Source organism: Engraulis encrasicolus, chromosome 14, assembly GCF_034702125.1.
Source record: "Engraulis encrasicolus isolate BLACKSEA-1 chromosome 14, IST_EnEncr_1.0, whole genome shotgun sequence".
Lineage (NCBI taxonomy): Eukaryota > Metazoa > Chordata > Actinopteri > Clupeiformes > Engraulidae > Engraulis > Engraulis encrasicolus.
Genome location: NC_085870.1, coordinates 30,061,895 through 30,084,394, shown reverse-complemented (window position 1 = coordinate 30,084,394; position 22,500 = coordinate 30,061,895). Strand labels below are relative to the sequence as shown.

The 22,500-nt window shown below is 46.7% G+C and overlaps 1 protein-coding gene across 4 annotated transcripts in view; it reads right to left on the bottom strand.

Annotated features, from left to right (window-relative positions):
- plekha6 (pleckstrin homology domain containing, family A member 6) overlaps positions 1-22,500 on the bottom strand; it is a 111,439-nt gene that overhangs the window by 51,594 nt on the left and 37,345 nt on the right. For 2 of the 4 annotated variants that reach the window (XM_063215384.1, XM_063215385.1), the window contains exons 1-2: positions 17,467-18,067; positions 3,368-3,448 (exon numbers count right to left, since the gene is read on the bottom strand). In XM_063215384.1, the coding sequence (XP_063071454.1) occupies positions 3,368-3,448; positions 17,467-17,621 (236 nt within the window). In that variant the 5' untranslated portion in view covers positions 17,622-18,067. Of the gene's footprint in view, positions 1-3,367; positions 3,449-17,466; positions 18,068-22,500 lie in introns of those variants that run through there. The other 2 variants (XM_063215387.1, XM_063215386.1) reach the window with 1 other exon arrangement.

The following is a 22,500-nucleotide window of genomic DNA, read 5'->3' as shown; positions in this document are numbered from 1 at the left end:
GAGCAGGCAGCACATAGGCCATGCTATTTTTAATGGCCCTACTGGCAAGGAGAGAGCGCACCAGGGCAGGCCGCACCCACACTGAGGTTGCAGTTTAAAAACAGTCAATTGGTTTTGCGAGGAATGTGATTGGAGTGGAGCCGGAAAAGCCCAACGGAGAGAGGGTTCAGACGGATAACATGGAGTGAGAGGCGGGGAGAGAGAGAGAGAGAGAGAGAGAGAGAGAGAGAGAGAGAGAGAGAGAGAGAGAGAGAGAGACATTTATAGAGTGTGAGAGATTTATTGAGTGAGAGAGACAGAAAGACAAAGAGAAATGTGAAAATGAGAGGGAGAGAATGGTATAGTAAGAGTAAGACAGCGACAGAATATGGAGAGTGTAAAAATGATAGAGAGCATGTAAGAAGAGGAATAGAAAGAGGAATAGAAAGTTGCGGCTTTGAGAGACAGAGACGGAGAGAGAATGAAAGTGGTAGAGAGAGAAAACATGAAAGGAGAGAGAGGGCAAATGATAGGGCAAGAGAAAGAGTGAGAAAGAGTGAGAAAAGAGAGAGAGAGAGAGAGAGAGAGAGAGAGAGAGAGAGAGAGAGAGAGAGAGAGATACTAGATGGAGAGAGCAAGAGATGGAGAGAGTGAGACGGAGATAGAAAGAGAGAGAGAATATATGAATGAGTGTGAGTCAGCGTGGAAGGCGTAGTGAGACGTGCGGAGGCGAGGCTGCAGTGCTCTGGTCAATGTATTGATCCCCACGTCGGGCCCTCCATGGCCTCCATCCCACGCCACGCCTCCTCCTTCTCCTCCTCCTCCTATGCCATTCTCTCGCTTCGCTTATGTCTCTACTCTCCCTCCCCTGCCGCCCCCTCTCCACGCACATGCCTCCCATCTGCCCCCATCCTCTCTCCTCCACCTCCCCTACCTCTTCTTTCCCTTTGCCTGTCCTCTCCTCCATATCCCTCCCCTCCCCTCATAAATGCCTCCTCTCTGCCTCCTCCAACTCCCATCCCCTCCCTCTCTCCTCCACCTCTTCTCCTCTCCATTCCTCCATCTCCCACCTCTCCTCTAACCTTTGCCTCGGCTGCACCACTACCCTCCCCACACCCTCCGTCCTCCTCATCTCCTCTTCTCTTCTCCTCCACCTCCTTGCCTCACCTAACCCCCTCTCTATAATCCTCTCCTACCCCCCCCTTCTCTCCTCTTCTCCCCAACCCTTCCCTCTCCTCTGCTCTCTCCTTTCCACCCTCCCTCACCTCATTTCAGCTTTCACCTCTGCCTCTGCCTCTCCATCCCTCCCCTCCCCCACCTCCCCATCCTCATCCTCATCCATGCCTTCTCTCGACTTCTGTCTTCCATCCCATCCCTTCTCCTTGCCATTCCTCCACCTCTCCTCCTCTTCCCTCGTCTCTCCTCCTCTGCCTCTGCCTCTGCCTCCCACTGCCCCCCCCCTCTTCAGCCAGCCAGATTCGCTGACCAGCATGCCGCCGCCACTGCTGCTGCTGCTGCTGCTGCTTATGGATTTACGAGAGCCTCTCCCGAGACCCTCGCTCCTGGGCCACTTCATTTTACACACTACACTACACTGAGAATATTTGCCAGAGTCAGATTACAGCGGATAATCTACTGCAATATGTTATGTATTACCGCCCCCTAAGCCCACTGACAGGGCACCAGTAATTTCAATCAAATATTACATTATGGCAGATGGGAATTGCGCTTCGGCCACGGTAATTGTTCACACATGCACGTAAAAAGGGTAGTAGAACCTGACATTTTCCCCCCTCATGCAGACATATATTAAGTTACTGCCGTAGTGGTAATTCCAGGTCTCTGCTATGTCTCTGCTGTGTGTGTGTGTGTGTGTGTGTGTGTGTGTGTGTGTGTGTGTGTGTGTGTGTGTGTGTGTGTGTGTGTGTGTGTGTGTGTGTGTGTGTGTGTGTGTGTGTGTGTGTGTGTGTGTGTGTGTGTGCGTTGGCATATTGGCATATCCATCTTTGCTGGATATTTTCTCAGGTGTGCAGAGGAAGGTATGTATGCCCTCGAGGCAATACCATTACCTTCAATCTTCAACAAAGACAAAAAGATGGCCTAAGCATCACCTGATATGCTTGGCTAGCACGAAAACAGGTGGTGTATGGCAGTGATTGCCATTTCATTGTGCCGATGATGATGATAATTGCGCTTAATATTCCTTAAATATTTATAAGACAGGTGAGTAATACTGGCTTGGTGATAGCTAAGGCAGCAGAAGAGAAGGGATGGAAAATAGCCGCCCGAACATTGTTAGCTTAGCTGACTGTACGGTAGACTGGTCCTATCCAGAAACTACACAGTAAAAAAATGTAGTGCTGATTCAACCCTTGCAGAGTGTATGTGGTCGCAGAGTACTCTCTAGGTCAGTGGTTTTCGAAGTGGGGGCCGGGGACCCCTGGGGGGCCGCAAGGAGGTGCTAGGGGGTCCACGGCATGTTGACAGAAAAAATTATAGCACAATAAAATAAATAATTGATGAATTAATGTGCACCAAACCATAATCAACTACACAGTACCCTCATTAGTTAAGAAGAGGATAATAATCTATTGCATCTCTGAACATTACCACGATTATCGTTATCTTATATATCCCAATGGGACAATGACATAGACACATAGACTGTGACAGGGGATGCACAGAAAAAAAAAATGTTTAGCATGACCAATTGAGGGGGGCCTTAATCCATCGGTATACCTGTATGGGGGGCCATTGTCTTAGTAAGAACCCCTGCTCTAGGTGTTGAATTAACACTGTATTTTTTTTTTTACAGAAGCTGGAGTGTGTTTCCCATCGCTAGATCATTTATGACCCATGGTGGCACAGGCTTGCAAGGCCAGTACCTTTTGTTTTTGATCTATAATAAATGACCATCAGTTCGATAGCCAAAAACTCTTGACAGGTCCAGCCATGATGTATGTCATTCTGTCAAGGTCTTAAACATGTTTTATGTATTAGTGGTAGTGAAGAGTAGGTGAAGGGTGGCTGCCTGGTAACTGTTTTAGTAGAGTTGGGGCAGCCTTGGCGAGGTGGTTAGAGAGTTCATCTTTGTGTCGAAGGGTTGTAGGTTCGAATTCCACCCTTGCCAGTAAGAAGAATTTGTGTCCTACTCCCTACACATTCATCCATGGCTGAAGTGCCCTTGAGCAAGACACCTAAAGCCACAATGCTTCTATTTTGTTGGAGCCACCCATTGATATCCATGCTCCACTGTGGTGAAATTGTATGTGGAGGTCGAAATTGTGTCGGGACCGATGTGCGGAGAGCCTCATTCCCCTTGGCTAAAAGTGTCATCTGCTACTCTACATGTGGTGGTGTAATGTAGTAATACAACAGGTGTACTCACAGATTGTTCTGCTGGTGGATGCTCTCTTCCAAATGGCTCTGGATCACTGGGTGTCCAGGTGTTCCATTTTGGTCATTTTGACTACATGAATAAGATAGATTGGGAGAGAGAGAGAGAGAGAGAGAGAGAGAGAGAGAGAGAGAGAGAGAGAGAGAGAGAGAGAGAGAGAGAGAGAGAGAGAGAGAGAGAGAGAAGACAAGGTCAGTAAGTCAATTGCAATTTTACTCCCGTCCAAACAGTGCTGCGAATTGCAGACACATGTCAATAGAAATAGACACAGAGACGGATGGACAGAGAGAGAGAAAGAGAGGGAGAGGGAGAGAGAGAGAAGACAAGTCGAGTCTGCAGAGGCTCTGTGTAGGAAGAGAACACGTGTTGCTAACGTATCGATCATAACACCTCAGCAATCAAACACACTTAATAATTTATCAGCGCAAATTAAGAGGTCACACTCTATCAGGGCCAATCCTCTCATTTTTGTGTGTGTGTGTGTGTGTGTGTGTGTGTGTGTGTGTGTGTGTGTGTGTGTGTGTGTGTGTGTGTGTGTGTGTGTGTGTGTGTGTGTGTGTGTGTGTGTGTGTGTGTGTGTGTGTGTGTGTGTGTGTGTGTGTGCACGCGTGCGTGTGTGTGTCTGAGTGTGTGTGTGCATGCACGTGCGTGCACGTGCGTACGTGACATTTGAAATGATGACATTTTTCATTTCAGAGTTCCTTGCAGCATTTTCACCCATATTGAATCTCTTTATTCGTTCTAGGGTATTTGTTATTATAGGGTAAGACCAAACTAGGCACACACAGTATATTATCTGCTTCCTCTGCTTGGCTCTGTTCTTCCCTGCCGAGGCAACATGCCTGAAAGAGCAGGGATCTCGTCTCTGGGTGGATAGGGTGTCACATTATCCGGTGCCCTCCTGAACAGTTCTCTCTGAGTCACGCTGAACAATGTGTGGAAAGCAATCGGTGGCAACAGCAGGTCAGACCTCAGGTGGTTGTACAGAGTGCCAGCAGAAGCTACTGTAGACGCTCACCTGTGGGGAGAGCCAATATGGCCGCCCTCCCTCAGGCTGTCCAGCACTGGTAGCAGAGAGAGTAGAGAGAGAGAGGTTCCATTGGCCCATTGTTTCCGGGTTCTATTATTGGGGGGGAAATCCCCCTTTAGGCAGACCTAGGCAGACCTGAGGACTGTTCTATTCAATGCTAGGAGCATTATGACACGCCCCTTTAGGCAGACCGGAACCTGGTCATGTTAGGTGCCCATGGAAACCTATTATGTTGGCATATCTCTATACTTAAAGAATCTCTGCTGGTAGTGGTGGGTCGCCCGCCATGCTGCTTCTATTTCTGGTAGTAGGCCTAAGCCTACCATACTTGTTAGGGAAATAGAAAAAATCCATCATTTTTATCCAGAATTTTCATCCATGAGTCTGTCCCCCATGCAACTAAAGTGTAGTTGCTTATATCATAGCTATTACTACGTTGTGACTCTCTTTGAGATCTTTACACTACATAATGTATCCCCAAAACATACAGCCACTTCCAAAGGGAACTGTCTGATTTTTTTTCCACTCTGAAATCTGATCATGTATATACTGTCAACACAGTTTGAGTTTTCATATTTGAGCGACATGCGCCTCATATTCTTCTATCCAAATACATTCTAAACTAGCTCATGTGAATGAGCTCAGAGGTCGATAGGCCACTCAATGAAGTTATCTTTGTAAAGCAAGGGGTGGAAAAATATGAAACATGATGGCATGGAGTTTCCCTTTCTGAAGCCAGACTCAACACCTCTGGGCAAACCACTTCTGTGCAGACCAGGCTGTGGGTACTGTAGTCCCATTTTGGACCACATGTGTTTGTGTATGTCTGCTATCAGGGGTTCCTAGGAATCCAAGCATTCTATGGCCTTGATGTGAAGAGGCTCAGTGGTCTCAGCCACTCAGAGAGAGCAAAACAACAACAACAAAGAAAACCAAAACAAGATAGACAACACAAGACCTCCCTCGCGTTTGGCAGTATTTTTTTCTCACAAGGTGCTTTTGAAGTGCCTCTCTGCTAGAGAGGCTAAAAGTTATGGGCCTCCTTCCCAGGTCGTGCTGCATCTCGGTAAGCAGTGTGCAAGAGAAGAGCGGGGTCTGTGTTGCCTCAATCTCGCAGCACGCACCAACACTGATAGGTGAAAGGACAATGGACTCGGGCCAAGAACACTCTCTCACACACTAGGCATCCACCGACCTATCCACCTTGAACACCAACACACACGCTGTCAGTACACACAGCACACAAGAGCGACTCCTATTCCCAGGTCATAAATACAGTACATATTCATTCAGAACAATAAATACACTACCATATACCATATGCAGCTTATAAATACAGTACCATAATGTACCATACCGTAATGTAATGTAATATCCCTCATATGTACAGCCTATGAAAACAATAGCCGTCCATTCCATTTCATTCTAAATGAACACAAAGTAGGGCTTTGGAGGGAATTTGCTGTCCAGTTTTTTTATGAACAGCTTGGCGCTTGACAGCAAAGCAAGTGTGTACTGTATCTGTTTTGGTCTCACAGGGTCTGTCTTCTGAGCATGCCCGGTGGTGAGTAACCTACAAACCTATATAGAAAACTCAGGGCTGCTTTTGCGCCTCTCCACAGCAACACTAAATAAGAGCATGCTGCACCACCGAATAAACACAGCATTGCATAAGAACTATTGCAAATAATAAAAGGACAATTGACAGAGGAGCTTTACGATGTTGGATTTCAAAGCCATTCTGACATATTAGCTGTTCTGTACAGCACAGGAGTCCAGAGGTAAACACATGCGACCATACTGGGTATAATAAATCTTATGCACAATACACAATGCGCACGTTGCCCTCTGCATGCGCTTAAGGCATAAAATGAATGTCATTGCTCAGGCTGAGGCGCACACGTAAATGCACACGTCCACATGCAGAGACAAACACAGTAGGCTCACGTAGTGACACACACACACACTGTCACACACGCACGCGGTCACACATGCACTCCTCTCTCATCATGGAGTCCATGCTCGGTGGCGGCGCAGCACGTCACGCCTCACGCGCCACACACACACACCGCACACGACACGCGCGTCTTGACGGAGTGGGGGAAGCGAACAAGACGCCTTCCTTCCACCACGTCGCCGTCTCCCGGCAGCACTGCATTGCAGTCGTCCCCTCTCGCCTATGGCTCTGACTTTACTCTTTTAACGGCTGCTGCTACTGCCGACTTCTGCCTGACTACTGCCTGACTGCCTTTGCACACCACCCCCTCCGCAATAAACTTCACCTTCGCGCCTCGCCGCAACTGTCCTCTCTCTCTGCCGGACACACCAACGACCTTCCCTTCAGTCTCTCCTCCTTGCCTTGCCTTTCCGTCCCTCGCTCCCCTCCCCGCGACAGTGCCATCATCATAACCATCATCTCCCCCCTCTCTCCTCTCTCCTCTCTCTCTCTCTCCGCCCACCTACCTTACCCTCCGGTCGGCTCGGAACTTCAGCATCGTCCCCCGGATCAGTCATATAGAAGCCAGGCTTGGGATGGAGCGCACAGGACAGAGGGATAGAGAGACAGAAAGAGAGAGAGGGAAAGAAGAGGGGATAGGGAGAGAGATGGATAAGAGAGAGAGAAGGAGAGAGAGAGGGAATGGTGGGAAGCAGCTGGTAAACGAGTGCCAGAGGGAGACCCTTATACGGCTGCCTCTCTCTCTCTCTCTCTCTCGCAGACTGCTGGCTGTAGTAATTGCTGTCCTCCTTTCTCTCCTTGAGAATGCTCACTCGCTCGCTGTTGCCTAGCCAGGCTCCCTTCTCTCTCCCCCCCCTCACTCTCTCACTCCCTCTACCACCTCTCTCTCACAATCCCTTACTATGTCTCTCTCTACCCACTGTCCCTATGCGCTCTCTCTCTCTCTCTCTCTCTCTCTCTCTCTCTCTCTCTCTCTCTCTCTCTCTCTCTCTCTCTCTCTCATTACCCCACCTCCTTTCACATCTTAACTACATCTCCCTCTGTATACTGTCCCTATGCCCCCCTCATATTCTCTCTCTCTCTCTCTCTCTCTCTCTCTCTCTCTCTCTCTCTCTCTCTCTCTCTCTCTCTCTCTCTCTGTCTCTCTCTCTCTCTCTCTCTCTCTCTGTCTCTCTCTCTCTCTTCCTTATGGGCACTGCCATAACTGCACAACTCAGCTGATTTGTTGTAGGGTCTCTCACTCTCTCTATCTCACTTTCTCTCTTTTCCTCCCTATCTCTACTGCACTGCCTCCATCCCTCCCTCTATTTCCCTCTTGCACTCCCTCTATCCCTCCACCTCGCTCTGTTTTCCCATTGGAGGTGCTTAAGAGCACAGATGCATGCAGGACATGGGACCTGTCTGTCAAAGGCCAGATTGAGATATGGCTGCACAATTCTCCCCTGCCCTCCTGTCGACACCAGGAGAGAGCGAGAAGGACAGAAGGAGAGAGCAAGGGAGGGAGAGAGAGAGAGAGAGCAAGAGAGAGAGAGAGAGAGAGAGAGAGAGAGAGAGAGAGAGAGAGAGAGAGAGAGAGAGCAAGAGAGCAAGACAGAGCAAGCCAGTATCATGCAATGTCTATCCCTGGGGAACTGCCATGTCAGCCTGAACAGCGGAGAGGACAGCAGACACAGCGAAGGGCTCGTTGGGAGAAGAGGGGAGAGGAGGGGGAGGATAAGTGAGGGGGTTGGAGAGGAGGATGAGGGGTGGGGTAGAGAGAGGGAGGTAGAGGAGAGAGGGATGGAGAAGGGGAGGACGGGACAACAGAGACATCAGCCACTCAGGTGTGGCTCAGTCAGAACGCTCCACCCTCATCCACAGAGTCCCAACCCCCACCGATCCTCAGGCACCACAAAGGAGCACCAGCCAGTGTTGCCAGATTGGGCGGTTACCCGCCCAATTGAACTGCTTGGGATGGCCGTCTGGAGGTAAAAACGGATTTGGTGTTTTTTTCTGCAATTTTGGGCCCATAGAAATCAATGCAATTTGTTGAAATTGGGCGGAATTTAGCGCATTTTCACGTTTTTTTGAGAACCTTTTGGGCACATCTGGCAACACTGGCACCAGCACCAGATCTCTCCATGCAACCCAGGCACACGCTGCACCAGACTGTACTGTATGCCGAAAAACCCAACCCCCTCTCTCTCTCAGCTTCTCTCTCTCTCTCTCTCTCTCTCTCTCTCTCTCTCTCTCTCTCTCTCTCTCTCTCTCTCTCTCTCTCTCTCTCTCTCTCTCTCTCTCTGGTCGCTTCCTTAGTAGCGCACGGCCATAATTAAATCTATAATTCATCCTCAAACAAGCTCAGCAATAAAACAAAAAGCGTTGGGCAGGGCCAAGCTCTGGTTTTGCCGCTCTGGTCGCCCCATTAAAAGCAGTTCTGTATCACTCAGGCCAGTGTGGTGTGGTGTGGTGTGGTGAGGACACACACCACTAATCACGTCCAACACCCACTTCTTCCCACTCTTTTTTCCCCAATACACAGTCTCCTCCTCTAAAGACTCCAGGTAATTGGCTCACAATGATTCATGAGGCTCCACTCACAGACAGACAGACAGAGAGAGAGAGAGAGAGAGAGAGAATCACAGAGAGAGAGAGAGAGAGAGAGAGAGAGAGAGAGAGAGAGAGAGAGAGAGAGAGAGAGAAGAGAGAGAGAGAGAATGAGAGAGACAGAAAGAGAAGCAGAGAGAGAATAAGAGAGAAACAGAGAGACAGACGGGGAGAGAGAGAGCCTAATGAATAGCTAGTCTCTCCAACAAAGTAACCCTTAGTTACAGCGCAAATTACAGATCTCCACCAAGAGCCATTGTGCAGATCGCTCCAGATAGCGCACTTTAATACTTATTTGTCTTGGACAGGAAGGAGGCTGCTAACTAAAGTATGACATGGGTCGCCATTTGTATGATGGATGACTGGGGTGGATTTCAGAGAGGCGTAACACAATTATGCATCAGCAGTTCCGTATGTGAGGCCAGGCCCGCCGACAGGGTGTGTTGTCCTGGGCCCAGGGAGATAGGGGGCCCAGAATTGGGTCCTCATTACATTGTACGTATTGGGTTGGGGGACCGTTCAGATGACTTTGTCCTGGGCCCAGCAAAAGCTGTCTGTGGCTCTGTGTGAGGCTTCCAAAGGGCTACTGCCATCCGACCGACACGGCTATCCTGTGGTTGGTCTTACTTCTGCATTTAATTTCTAGCCGTTCAATCGTTCACATCATTTCAGTTCATTTTGTAAATCCATACCGCATATTACAGCATTGTAATGTTTCAAACCAAACAGTTCCCGTTCCCGTTCCAGGAAACATACCATATAATTTCATGACATTTATAAATGCATTTGTGCATAATTTTCATTTTTTTCAGCACTTGCTACACAGAAAACAATAGGACTCATCTAGGTCGTCAGCCAATGAGTGACTCCCATAGAGATGACGAGCGAATCGAACAAAAAAGAACAGTGAGGTGCATTTGTCTGTCTTGCCAGATGAACTTGTCAAAGCGATGACTGTCAATATAGTCGAACACAATGGTTCTATAAGGACAGCATTCAAGAAAAGGCTGAGAGTGAGAACAAAATATAACAAAGCCGCTCCAGTTGGGTTGTTTTGTGCAGATTACCTGTCCTGGGGCTGTCTGTTCAGGAGTGTATTTCAGCAAGAGATACAGGGAGTTCCCCCATTCAATATCCCTAATGGCTAGAGTTACATCACTTTCACTCATTCTCTCAACCTCTTTCTATGTGTGTGTGTGTGTGTGTGTGTGTGTGTGTGTGTGTGTGTGTGTGTGTGTGTGTGTGTGTGTGTGTGTGTGTGTGTGTGTGTGTGAGAGTGTGTGTGTGTGTGTGTGTGTGTGTGTGTGTGTGTGTGTGCTTGTGTGTGTGAGAGAGAGCGAGACAGAGACAGAGAGAGAGAGGGAGAGAGGGAGACAGAGAGTGAGAGAGAGAGAGAGACAGGGAGAGAGTGAGAGAGAGAGAGAGAGAGAGAGAGAGAGAGAGAGAGAGAGAGAGAGAGAGAGAGAGAGAGAGAGAGAGAGAGAGAGAGAGAGAGAAAGAAGCGATTTGAAAGCCTTGGGCATTTTTACAATCCTGCTGAAGCATTTCTGCTCCTCAGGGAGACGGTGTGTATTCGGTATCCATTTCTAATTCATGACAACAGCCTATTAAGTCTCGTCTGCCATTATTGATTCGTATGATGCATTCAGGTGGATCGATGCCCACTAGTAGTGTAGTGGTGTAGAGTTGCATGCTGTCAAGGCCGTGCCTTAAGACCCCTCTTCACGCATCACTCACCCACCAAGTCCTTACTTGGCACACACTGTGCCTCAGTTTAGGTCACTGCTAGGCAATTCAAGTTCATGTGACGTATTACAAATGACTATTTCTCAAGAGCTATAAATGGAACAAAATAGGATGATAAGTGACAACATTTAAGCTGAATTTTAAAATATATAAATACACAGAAAACATACATGTGAGGATATCATTGCAATGTGTCATTCATTTCAAATGTAGGCCCTAATGCTATATCTGGACCTGCATTGTTCACGTACTGTAAAACAGAGAGACAGTGTTCTACATCTATCAATCTGATGTACTTTGTACAGTATGTGCAAATGCAGCATCAGACAGGATGCTGAAATGGCTCTTCTGGACAAACGAGATTGAATGTGTTCCACTGGAATGCCATGGCCACTGAACTCCATTATCAGGCCATATCAATCCACATCTCCCAATCCAATATCAAACTATTCAAATAGTCACCCTCCATTGAGTAGAGGAGGCATACTGTACGTTATGATTACTGAATTAAACTACAGCAACATGTTCCGTCATATAGTACAAATTGCACAAATCCATCAAATCGCTCAATCACTGCATTATCTGCATAGACATGCCAAATGAAATAATATTATCATGATCTGTGAGCCAGATGTTGTCAACATCCTCTGCTCTTTCTCTTTAACTCTATCATGTTGATCAGTAGTGACAGCCGGAGCTGAGATGCCAGATTCCTTCAACTAACAAAATCTACAGAGATTAATTGATCCAATTATTTGTAGGCTATTTGAACTGAACCAGCAGATCATGATGACCATCCAAATCATCACAAAGATAGATTGTCCTACTAGAGATTAGAAATCAGCTGTGTCAAGTGCACTGGCGGAAGGGATACATGCCAAAGCATTTTACTTCAGGTTACAGGATGCACAGCAGAACACACAATAATGCATGATAAAGACATGCATTCATCTGACTAGGCAAGATCATTGGACTACCAAAACTTACTGTAGACCAAGTAGAAAGGGGCACAAATAAATGTGTTACCTTCTCGTCAATGGTTTACAGCCCCACACGTGCCACACCTACTGTACCTCGGCCGTGTTTTCTGCTTAGCATTTCTGTAGTCCACCAGACAGCACAATCTGCCCGTGCACTGTACATTCACCACCAGAAGCAGATCACTGGGATTAAAGAGTATGCTTCCTTGTGTATTTATAATATTAATCCCTTGTTTTTCCTGTTTCTTTTTTTATCCACTGCATGTTCCCACTGCGCTATCGCAATCTCTTTTCTCCCTCCCTCCTTCGTTAGGCCTTGCTGAATGCGTACAAGGACTTTCCAAGCTTTAAATAAACAGAAACCACAGCTGCTTTCGCTGTGAACCACTTCACGGCTCATATTTTTTATACCAACTACTGGACTCATAAAAGCATTCTGCATATGTTTCTTTTAGAACCACTTGCAATTCATTTCGCACTGATTCGTGTTAGCCAAGCCCAAATAAGAGAGCATTGTAGCATACCTGCTGAAAGCAATCAATATTGTGATACCCTGAGTAGGATCCCTCAGGACCTCCTGAGACTTCAAACTCCAGAATGCTGGAACAATTCTCAGTCGCAGTAGAGCACACTTATAGAACATACAGGGAGAGAAAGAGAAACAGAGCAAGAGAGATGCTAACCAAACCTAGCCAAACCAAAGGTCAGGTTGATGTAATGCAGAGCAATGCAGATCAAAGCAACCGAGAACAAAGAGACAAATGCAGCGTGATGTTGTTTTATTTGTCTGTCTGGAGGTGCCACCCTTAAAGTGAGCCCTCCCTGTCACACTACGCCTCTGCGGTAGTCCAACATATGGTGCAGCACAGTCTTTGGACTCTGATAGCCAACAGCGTTGCCAACATGTTTTTCTCCTTAAGTCAAGCGGTGGCAGACAGCCTGGTATTCTCTTGCCATGCCCCCCTTAGTGCACACAGAGCTACCCGTAGCTGGACTTGATGACTGGATGAGATAGCACATATAGTTTCAATTATTTTGAAACAGTGCAGAGCCAAAAGTCTTCTGAAAGGGATCTTATTATAACTTTGGTGAAATAAATCCTTTCCTTTCCGTTTCCTTTGTAGCCTCTCAGTGCAGATGGGGATGCCGGTGGGTCTATTCACGGAAAATACTCAACTATACATCATAACAACATTGCTATGACATTATGTAACAGATTAAGTAACAGATTAAGATATAGCCATTACAATTTTGGTGACAGTAAGGTTATAACATAGGCTCTGCGCTAAGGGATTAAATTCAAGGTAACAGTACAACCCAGCTCTGAACACGGCGAACAACAATAGGTCAATTTTATTAACAAATTAGTTTGATACTAGCACTATAAAGGCGAGTCTGTACCTCAGTGACCAACCACAATCGTCCTTCTCTCACACCTGAACACATGGGTGACTTTCCGACTGCCCACACTCACACCGACAGCTGATTCAGTCACTATTAAGCCACGCCCCCTGGCAGGTGACAGGGCAACCTACTTCTCCTGCCTCCAGCGGCATCCAATCAGATTTGCACAGGATCGACTGGCTGAGCCAAGCAGTCTGAGAAGCAGAGCCTGACAGTCTGTTCTCCATGCAGGGAGAGAGAGAGAGAGAGACACAGAGAGAGAGAGAGAGAGAGAGAGAGAGAGAGAGAGAGAGAGAGAGAGAGAGAGAGAGAGAGAGACAGAGACACAGAGACACAGAGAGTGAGAAAGACAGAAAAAAGAGAGCGGGTGTGCAATAGAAAGAGGAAAAATGTAGGCCATCACAGCAGACACAACAGATGTCACGCACAGATTATCCAACAGGTCAAGTTTTGGAAAGTTTTTCTGCGGGACAAGAAAGACCAGTCAACCGAGCCAGCCAGCTAGCTCTCAGCCACTGATGCAATATGATGGGACACAGACGCTTTTTAGGAAAAGAAAGAATTTCTGGGAGTGATAAGGCTTTTAAGATTGCTTGGTCACTTTTCAGACTGCGTAAACAAAGACCTTTTGAGTGTTGCAATGACTATTGCGAGACAAACACAAGAAAAGGACAAGACAAAAACATGACACTGCTGCTCCGACAATGTACTTGCAATCACCCAAACATTCATATCCTGAAATAAATAAACAGAGCCAATAATAAAAACGTTAATAGTAATCTGTGACTTCTGATAATTCCTGGACTGCAGCAATGTTTACAATATAAGCCGATAAAACCAACCAAAGCCCTTCGCTTGCTTCAAACCAATCTGGAGCTGATGTTCTCAAGTCTTGTGCCCCTGGTATCAGTCTGCAGATGGCACCTTACGAGGGATCTTAGAGAGCTTATCTAATGTGGGAGTGAAAGACGGTCTGTCAAAGTTGTTTTCCTCATTTGTATACAGTACAGCATACTTAACTGTAGGCTGGCATTACCACTGTGAAGCCAACAACCCCCACTGAGAATCTGGAATTCACTTGCTTCCAGCCCGGGCCTCAGAAAGTACATCAGTTTTGATGCAATATTGTTTTAATGTCTCCAAGATGCTTTCCTAGCTTTCCAATTTTATGGCAGACAAAGCAGGCATTACAAAATGGCTCTAAACTTCAACCCAAACCTTTAACCAAAAAATAGAGGAGTTTTCTTCCTTCAGTCAACCTGGAGCTGGTTTTCTGATCACTGTCTCTGGTATCAGTCTACAGATGGCACCTGCTGAGGGATATAAGAGAGCTTATCTACTGCGGGAGTGAAAGAGGTTTCTGGAAAAGCCTTTCTCATTTGTATACATCATACTGCACACTGGCATTAACTGTCAAGGTTGACCAGCAGAGAGGCTTTGATATTATTCTGATGTAAGTTATCCAATACTTTTGTAGATTGACAATTTTCTGGCATATCCCACGACAGACTAAACACATATCAAACATCAGTCACGTCATATCACACATCTCTACAAATATTGCCCATTTCATTTATCTGATGGAAACCGCCCTTTGGCTGCTGGATTCAACATACCTAAAGCTTATTGTTTTCTTTCTCAGCACTCTCTGGTATCAGTCTACAGATGGCACCTGCTGAGCTGAGTGGGGTAAGGGAGCTTAACTAAAGTGGGAGGGGAGAGAGGCATTTCTGGGGGAAAGGCCTTTCCGTACGGTGCCTCTTCATCCATCACAGGCTCTTCTCTTTACGTTTGTATACATCACACTTCAGGCATTAGATTAGGCATTATCTCGGTGAAGGCAGGGACCAGGATCTGGGGATTTACAGTCAGAGGCCTGTGTTGTCTTGGTGAGGCATTCACAAGGGGAGGATGGGCAGGGAATCCGACAGGGAGGGCAAAGGGGTCAGTTGTCCCGGGGCCCTGGGAGGGAGGCCCAGAAAAGAGTCCTTAGGACATTGGGGAGGGTACCCTCTCAGATGACTTTGTCCTGGGCTCAGCCAAAGTTTACAGGGGGCCCTGGGATGGATTGCCATGGATTAGGCATCCTAGCAGATCATGCATCCACCCCTCCATGCCCCCACCACCCAAAGGTCACACCTGCCCAAAGAGTGTTGTCTGAACTCCTCAGAGTACGGTACAACAGATAGTGGCCCAAACTACTTAGTGGTTGGTGGCCCTGATGTTATTTAGACGGGTGGAGATTGGAAGGGCGGCAAATTGGGCCTGTGTGTGTGTGAACAATGGGTGAGTGAACTTGAGCTCAAGTGAACTGTGTTTAAATTGGAGAACATTCCACCAGTGGTCCCATCTCTCTGCCAAGACACAGGGAGTTGTGAGGCAGAGTTGAAGACTCCTACATTGTAGAGTATTTTAGCCTCCCCATTTAACCCAGGAGGCCACCTCATGCACATTAGGGCAAACCATACTACCCCCATGTCCTCCACATCAGACCTCTATGAAGATACATGCCAGAAAGCATGCCTGCACACCAAAGGCAGATTGACAAAAGACACATACTTGTGAGTATGAAAAGTAAAGAAAAGTATGTGTACAATGTAAGTATGAAGCAAAGAAAACACAGAACTAAACTGTGAATCCCTGTGTCTCATCTTGCTCTAAATATAACAGTTGATGTACTGTAGCTGTGTTTTGTATTTCCAATTTTCATGATTCAGTTTCCATTTAACAATCTTGTAACATCAATTTCGCTCAATTGTATTTTCATCTACTGTACAGTACTATATACATGGTATACAGTCAGTCATACTGGCTATGAACAGGTTGATGTTATGCACTATTGTGAGTGTAAATTGTGAGCATAATGATAAATGATGAAGACTGTTGAAGTCAAAACGTAATCCAGCCATGAAAAAATAAAAGAACAACAAAAGGGATTGTAAATTTGCGAACTCTTCACTCCTGAACTCTGTTTACAGACCTGACTCGAGGTGTTCCTCACTTCCAGCAACATCAGTTTTCAATTGTATAGTACAGAATCTTCCCCTGGCAAGACGTTAAATGTCATTGTGCAGTTGAAGGTACTCTCGCTTCCAGTGCCACCAGTGGAAAAGGAACACGATGAGTGTGTACCGGTACTGTGTGTTCCAACAACTAGATCTACTGTAAATGCATCTGCAACATTGGTTAAAACTTTCTCTTTCGAGGTAAAGCCTATATACATTTATGCAGGGTCACTCTCAGACCCAAACCGTCTCATGAAGCGGTTGACAAACAGCAGAAGGCTTTGGCTGCCTTGCTGATGATTTACTCCAGGAGGTCAGTGCGTTTGTGAGATTGGCAGCAATTAGCCCCAGTGTTTTACAAGGCCCCGAGGCCAAGGGTCGCCGGCACAGAAAACAGAGGAGGGCCTTCTCAAAAATAGAACAGATCCGTGGTTGTGTCTTATCAGTGTCCTGCAAAAATCACTCTATTTCAACTCTTTCAACTTTTTTTTCCTTCTAAACTCCATTGGCTATACCTTGCCCCGCCTTACCTGAAGCAATATACCGTGGTATGAACTCAAGGTGTTTTTTTTCTTGAGAAAAAGGACATGCAGTTCTAGATCCAACTTGTGGTTTGCATGTGGGCTGATACTAGAAGGCAGCAAGGCGACGAAAGGTCTAAACAAACAGTGTGCGCAGCCAATTGTGCAAAGCCACGGGAGGCACCTTTCTCCAAGCCCTAGTTAGACATTAACAGTTAAGGCAGCAGGCAGCATTCATATCTCCAATGACACAGAGGGCTTAATGCCAGAACAACAGCAGCCACAAACCACCATTAACACCCAACTGCTGTGCAATGTCCGTGCAATGCAACAACAATGCAAAAAGTGTAACAAATGCAAACAACGTACGTGCACAATGCAAAAAATGACAACTAACATGAGGATAATCTAATGCAACTATTTCTTCAAATATGGACGGCTTCCCCATATCATCAAATATGGAGGGTTTTCCATGTGCTCGCTTGCTTACTTGCACACAGGACCCCAGTTTGTGCTGGATCTCTGGCTGTGGCCAGTTCCCCACCCACCAACCCTTTCAGCCTCAGCCTCTCTCTCTCTCTCTCTCTCTCTCTCTCTCTCTCTCTCTCTCTCTCTCTCTCTCTGTCTCCACCACTGCACGGCACGCACCACATGGTCTAAAGCCCTTTCTTCCTCATCCAGATGGTGCTCACACCACCAAAGCGCTAGGCAGGACTGCTGCTGCGGCCGCCACTGCTGCCTCTGATGCTGCTGCTGCTGCTGGTGGTGGTGGTGGTGGTGGTAGTCTGGTTCCTCTGAAAGTCTCTTTTTTTCAAGGCAACAATGGCAAACACAGAGCTGAATAGTTGTGGACCTACATACCTCTGAACTTTTTCTTCTTTCTCATCTTTCTTTTCTTCTTCTGCTTCTTCTTTTTCTTTCTCTTCTGCTTCTTCTTCTTCTTCTTTTTCTTTTTCCTCTGCTTCTTCTTCTTCACCTTCACCTTCTTCTTCCCTGTTTGGTTCCCCCATTCTCATCCTCTCTCTGTTTCTGCTGCTGTTGCTGTTTCTCTTCTGTCCAGTGAGTTAAGCTCCCTCTCTCCTTCTCTCTGTCTGTCTCCCCTTCTCTGTCTGTGTCTCGCTGTGTGGACTGTGAAAGCTTTGCCAGAGAGCAGGGGCCTAGTATGAGAGGAATTTCAAGGAGGGGAGGAGTAATAAAAAAAGAGAGCAGGAACAATCACAGGGTAATGTCTTTTCTTTTCTGTTCTCTCTTTTTTCCACCACTCTCTCCTCCAGTCTCTCTCTCTCTCTCTTTCTCCCTCTCTGTGTGTCTCTCCTGCCGCTGAACTCGCTGCGCACATATGGATTACATTCCCGGCGGAGTGGCCAGCTGGATTTAAACACGGCAGGCAGCCCAGGCCCACGCCCCCCTACTCTTACTCTAATTCTACTCTCTACCCAGCCCTACTCTGTGCAATCCTGCCCAACACAGAGCTGTATCCTCCCACTCCACAAGCAGCCCAGCCCAGCCCAGCCCAGCCCAGCCCAGCCCAGCCCAGCCCAGCCCAGCCCAGCCCAGCCCAGCCCAGCCCAGCCCAGCCCAGCCCAGCCAACCCCTTGACTCCCCAACCAGCCCAGCCCAGCCCTGCCCAACCCTCCCTCTCCTGAGGCCCCCCTACTCCCATACTCTTATTCTACTCTAGCCAGCCAAGCCCAGGACAGACATACCTCACAGCATACACACACCCCTATTCTATTCTACTTGACTTTATTTTGCTTCAGCCGAGCCATACATCCCACTCCCCAACCAACCCAGCCCTCACTCTCCTAAAGCTCCATCCAGCCCTAACAAACACACCACACCACACCACACCTCCACCCGAAACTCTCCCTTTCTTTCCCTCCCTCCCTCTGTCCCTCTCTGTGCTCCACTCCTCCATGAGGCTCCTTCCCTTCCCCTGTTCCCTCCCTTCTTCCTCATTCAGCTCCCCACTTAATCATTAACCCGCCATACAGGAGCTCCTGCCAGCTCCTTAACCCCCCCCTCTCTCCTCTCCCCCCTTTAAGACTGTCCACCACCGCCACCACCACAGCACACTAGGCCCCATCCCACACACACACTTTCCCCCAGTGACCGTCCTCCTTCCTCCTAACCCCTAGGACAGAAGCCAGGAGCCAGGTTACAGAGCTGTCAGCCATCACCAGAGTGGCTCGCGCCAAGTGTGTGCTTGCGTGTGTGTGTGTGTGTGTGTGTGTGTGTGTGTGTGTGTGTGTGTGTGTGTGTGTGTGTGTGTGTGTGTGTGTGTGTGTGTGTGTGTGTGTGTGTGCGTGCGTGCGTGTGTACGTGTGTGTATGTGCGCGTGTGTGCGTGCGCAAAGGTGTATGTGTGTGTATGCCTGTGCGTGTGTGGGGAGCATTGGCCTGTAGGGGTGGGAGGGGGGCGGTTGTGGGGTGAAATTGGAAGAGCTTATTGCCAGGCTGGTTGGAGTGCCAGTTCAGGGTGGGTGGCTGTGGGTGGAGGGCTGGGTGTGGGTGTAGATGGGTGGGTTGATGTGCGCCACGCCACACACTGAAAAATGAATAGTCCTCGCATAAAAAGTGCCCATAACTCTGTCATCATGTCATTACGAGCATAACATACGGCACGCAGCACAAGGGGGGAAGCCGGAAAAATATTTGTCATGGTAAAGTGCGATATTGGACCCAAAAATAACACGTGGATCGTATTTTTTGCTGGTGTTTGTGAATTAGTTTTGACTGTTTTAAGCTAATGGAGTTGAAGAATGGCGCTCGCATCCTTTCCTCTATGAAACTAATAAACAGCATTGTTTGAGTGGCATGGATTTCTGCAAAACCCCTTGTGTTGATGAAATGAGAACTCATTGCTTTTGATCACAACAAAGTGCACTTCACAAGTCGCGAGTTTGCTTTTAAGTAGGAAATGATACATAAATAATGTTGAACTGAACTATGCTGAACAATCCCCCCTTCTCTGTTTGTTTTCTCTCTGCCGTTCTTGTCTTGTTTTTTTTCCTGAGCATGTTCCTGCTCTATTTAATTCAAATCAGAGTCATCAGTGGGTTGTTGTCTGCTGCTGGAATGAGAAAATAAACGACTTTTTCCTCTCCCAGTCTAAACTCGGGTTGGCATGGAAGAATGCTGTGCACTGCTGATCCCAAAGTGAAAAGGAGGTTGAATAGCCTGAAGAGGAACTTAACTTTCTCCACACAAACACGCACACACACACACACTCTGACACACACATTTTCTCCATGCTGAGACCGTAGGTCAGGCACAAGCACTCTCACACACACTCTCTCTCTCTCTTCGCAGGTGACGAGCATGTGGTGGGCAGTGGGGTCAAGGGGTTACTGGCCTGCAGATGGGCTTATATAGGGGGTAGGCATTCACACACACATGCACGCACACACACACACGCGCGCGCGCGCACACACGTTCAAGCACGCACTCTCTCAATACATGGAAATTTGCACCATTCACAAACGAAATACTGATAAAATACGAAAGTGGCTTTTGGACACGCGTGGTGTCATTTAGTGTTGAATGGTTATGAGTTGTACCTTTTATGCCAAGTTTACACACACACACACACACACAAACACACACACACACACACACACACACACACACACACACACACACACACACACACACACACACACACACACACACACACACACACACACACACACACACACACACAAAATCTCTCAGACACACATACCTTCACAGACATAAACACACACACACACACACACACACACACACACACACACACACACACACACACACACACACACACACACACACACACACACACACACACACACACACACACACACACACACACACTAACACAGAGAGCTATAATCACTCCCATATGGAAGTTCTTGCTGCCTGGCTGCATGCTCTCTTGTTAAGGCATCAAGCATGAAAGATCGCCTCTTGCCTCTGGGACCTCATCCTCCATCTCTCTCTCTCTCTCTCTCTCTCTCTCTCTCTCTCTCTCTCTCTCTCTCTCTCTCTCTCTCTCTCTCTCTCATTTTCTCTTCTCGACCACCTCTCTTTTCACTCCCTCTCGATTCTCTCCTCTCTCTCTCTCTACTTTCTCCTCTCCTTTCTCTCCTATCTCTTTCTCTCTACTCCTTTCTCTCAGTCTTCCTCTCACCTTCCCTCTCTCTCCTTTCTTTTAGCTGGGACCTCATACTCTACCTATCACTCCCTCTCCTCCAATCTGTCTGTTTCTCTCTTCCTCCTCTCACACTCTACAAATTACTTTCTTCTTTCCTTCCTTCCTCTTCTCTCTCTCTATCTCTATCTCTCTCTATATATCTCTCTCTGAGGAGCAATGGGCTCCTGTTTCACACAATTCTTCTCTCCAAAATATACATGTACCTCATATGGCTCACTCCCTCCCACACAGCCCCCCATTGTTGCTGAGTTCAGCCAGACATCCACTTATAGTCATCTACCCATTACTGATCTACAGCTTCAAGAGGAAGTACACTGATATTTCATTTTTGGGCAGTGTTCAAATAGAGGTATTTTTAGCTGTTCATATAGCTGTTTGATCACTGATATAAATTTTTTGGACAGTGTACACATAGGTTTTTCATCTGTTCATATAGCTGTTTGCTCACTTACCTCTTTAATCACATTCACAACACTAATCCTTACAAGATTCAAGAAGATTCAAGAAATGGTAATCCTTACCATAGCAGGACACAAAAATTCAACATTGAATTCAAATATATCAAGGAATTGGTAACATTTGGTAACATTTGGTAACATTTTTTCAATGTACCTATACACTCGCCTCCAAAAGAGTTGTCGCCTATCCATCTGTTTGGAATAACAGCTAATAACCTGACTTTCAATTAATCACTTGGCTTCAAAAGTCACTCATATGAAAGCTACAACCCTCCCGAATTAAAATGTATGTACAAAAATAAATTTCATGCACCAACGAAAGATTGACCCTTTATTGAACAGAGACAGGCAGATTTTGACAAGACAAAAGTTTTGTCGCCTATCGAACATAATGTGAAAATGAGCAGATAAGTCACTTCAAAACACTTCAAATACGCAGATTGAGTGTCATACTTAATCACTGAATCACTCTCACCTCTCCAGAAAATCAACTTTAGCCTTAGGTGTATGTTTAGGGTCATTGTAATCATGGAAAGCAACACAATGAAAATCAATGGAGTTCAATGAGAGATGGTGACATATTCGCTATTCGTAGAGCAATACATGTTTAACTTCATGATTTACTCAATGTTAAAAAGCCCTCAAACACCTGCAGCATGCATGCAGCTCCTCATAAGAGCTGTATCTGTACCATGTTTCACTTTATGCACCATTTCTCTTTTTTCATATTCTTCATCTCCAACACCATATAGTTTTGATGCTATCAGTTCTAAAATGGTTGATCTTGGGATCTTGACTTCAGAGTATGAGTCCCATTAGCCTTCATTTTTGTCAGAATTAGGCTTGACATATTCTTGGTTGGCTTTTTTGAGACAGGACAGTGGGAGAGACTTCTTTGGTGTTAAAGAAGAATTTGGAATAAATACATGGTGCCTAAAGTCAAACATGGGAGGGATACAGCTCTTATGTGGAGCTGCATGCATGCTGCTGGTGTGTGAGGGCTTTTATCATTGATTACATCATGAAGTTAAAAATGTATTGCTCTACGAATAGCAAATATGTCACCACCTCTCATTGAACTCCATTGATTTTCATTGTGTTGCTTTCCATGATTACAATGACCCTAAACATACACCTAAGGCCAAAGTTGATTTTCTGGAGAGGTGTGAGTGAATCAGTGATTAAGTATGACACCCGATCTGCGTATTTGAAGTGTTTTGAAGTGACTTATCTGCTCATTTTCACA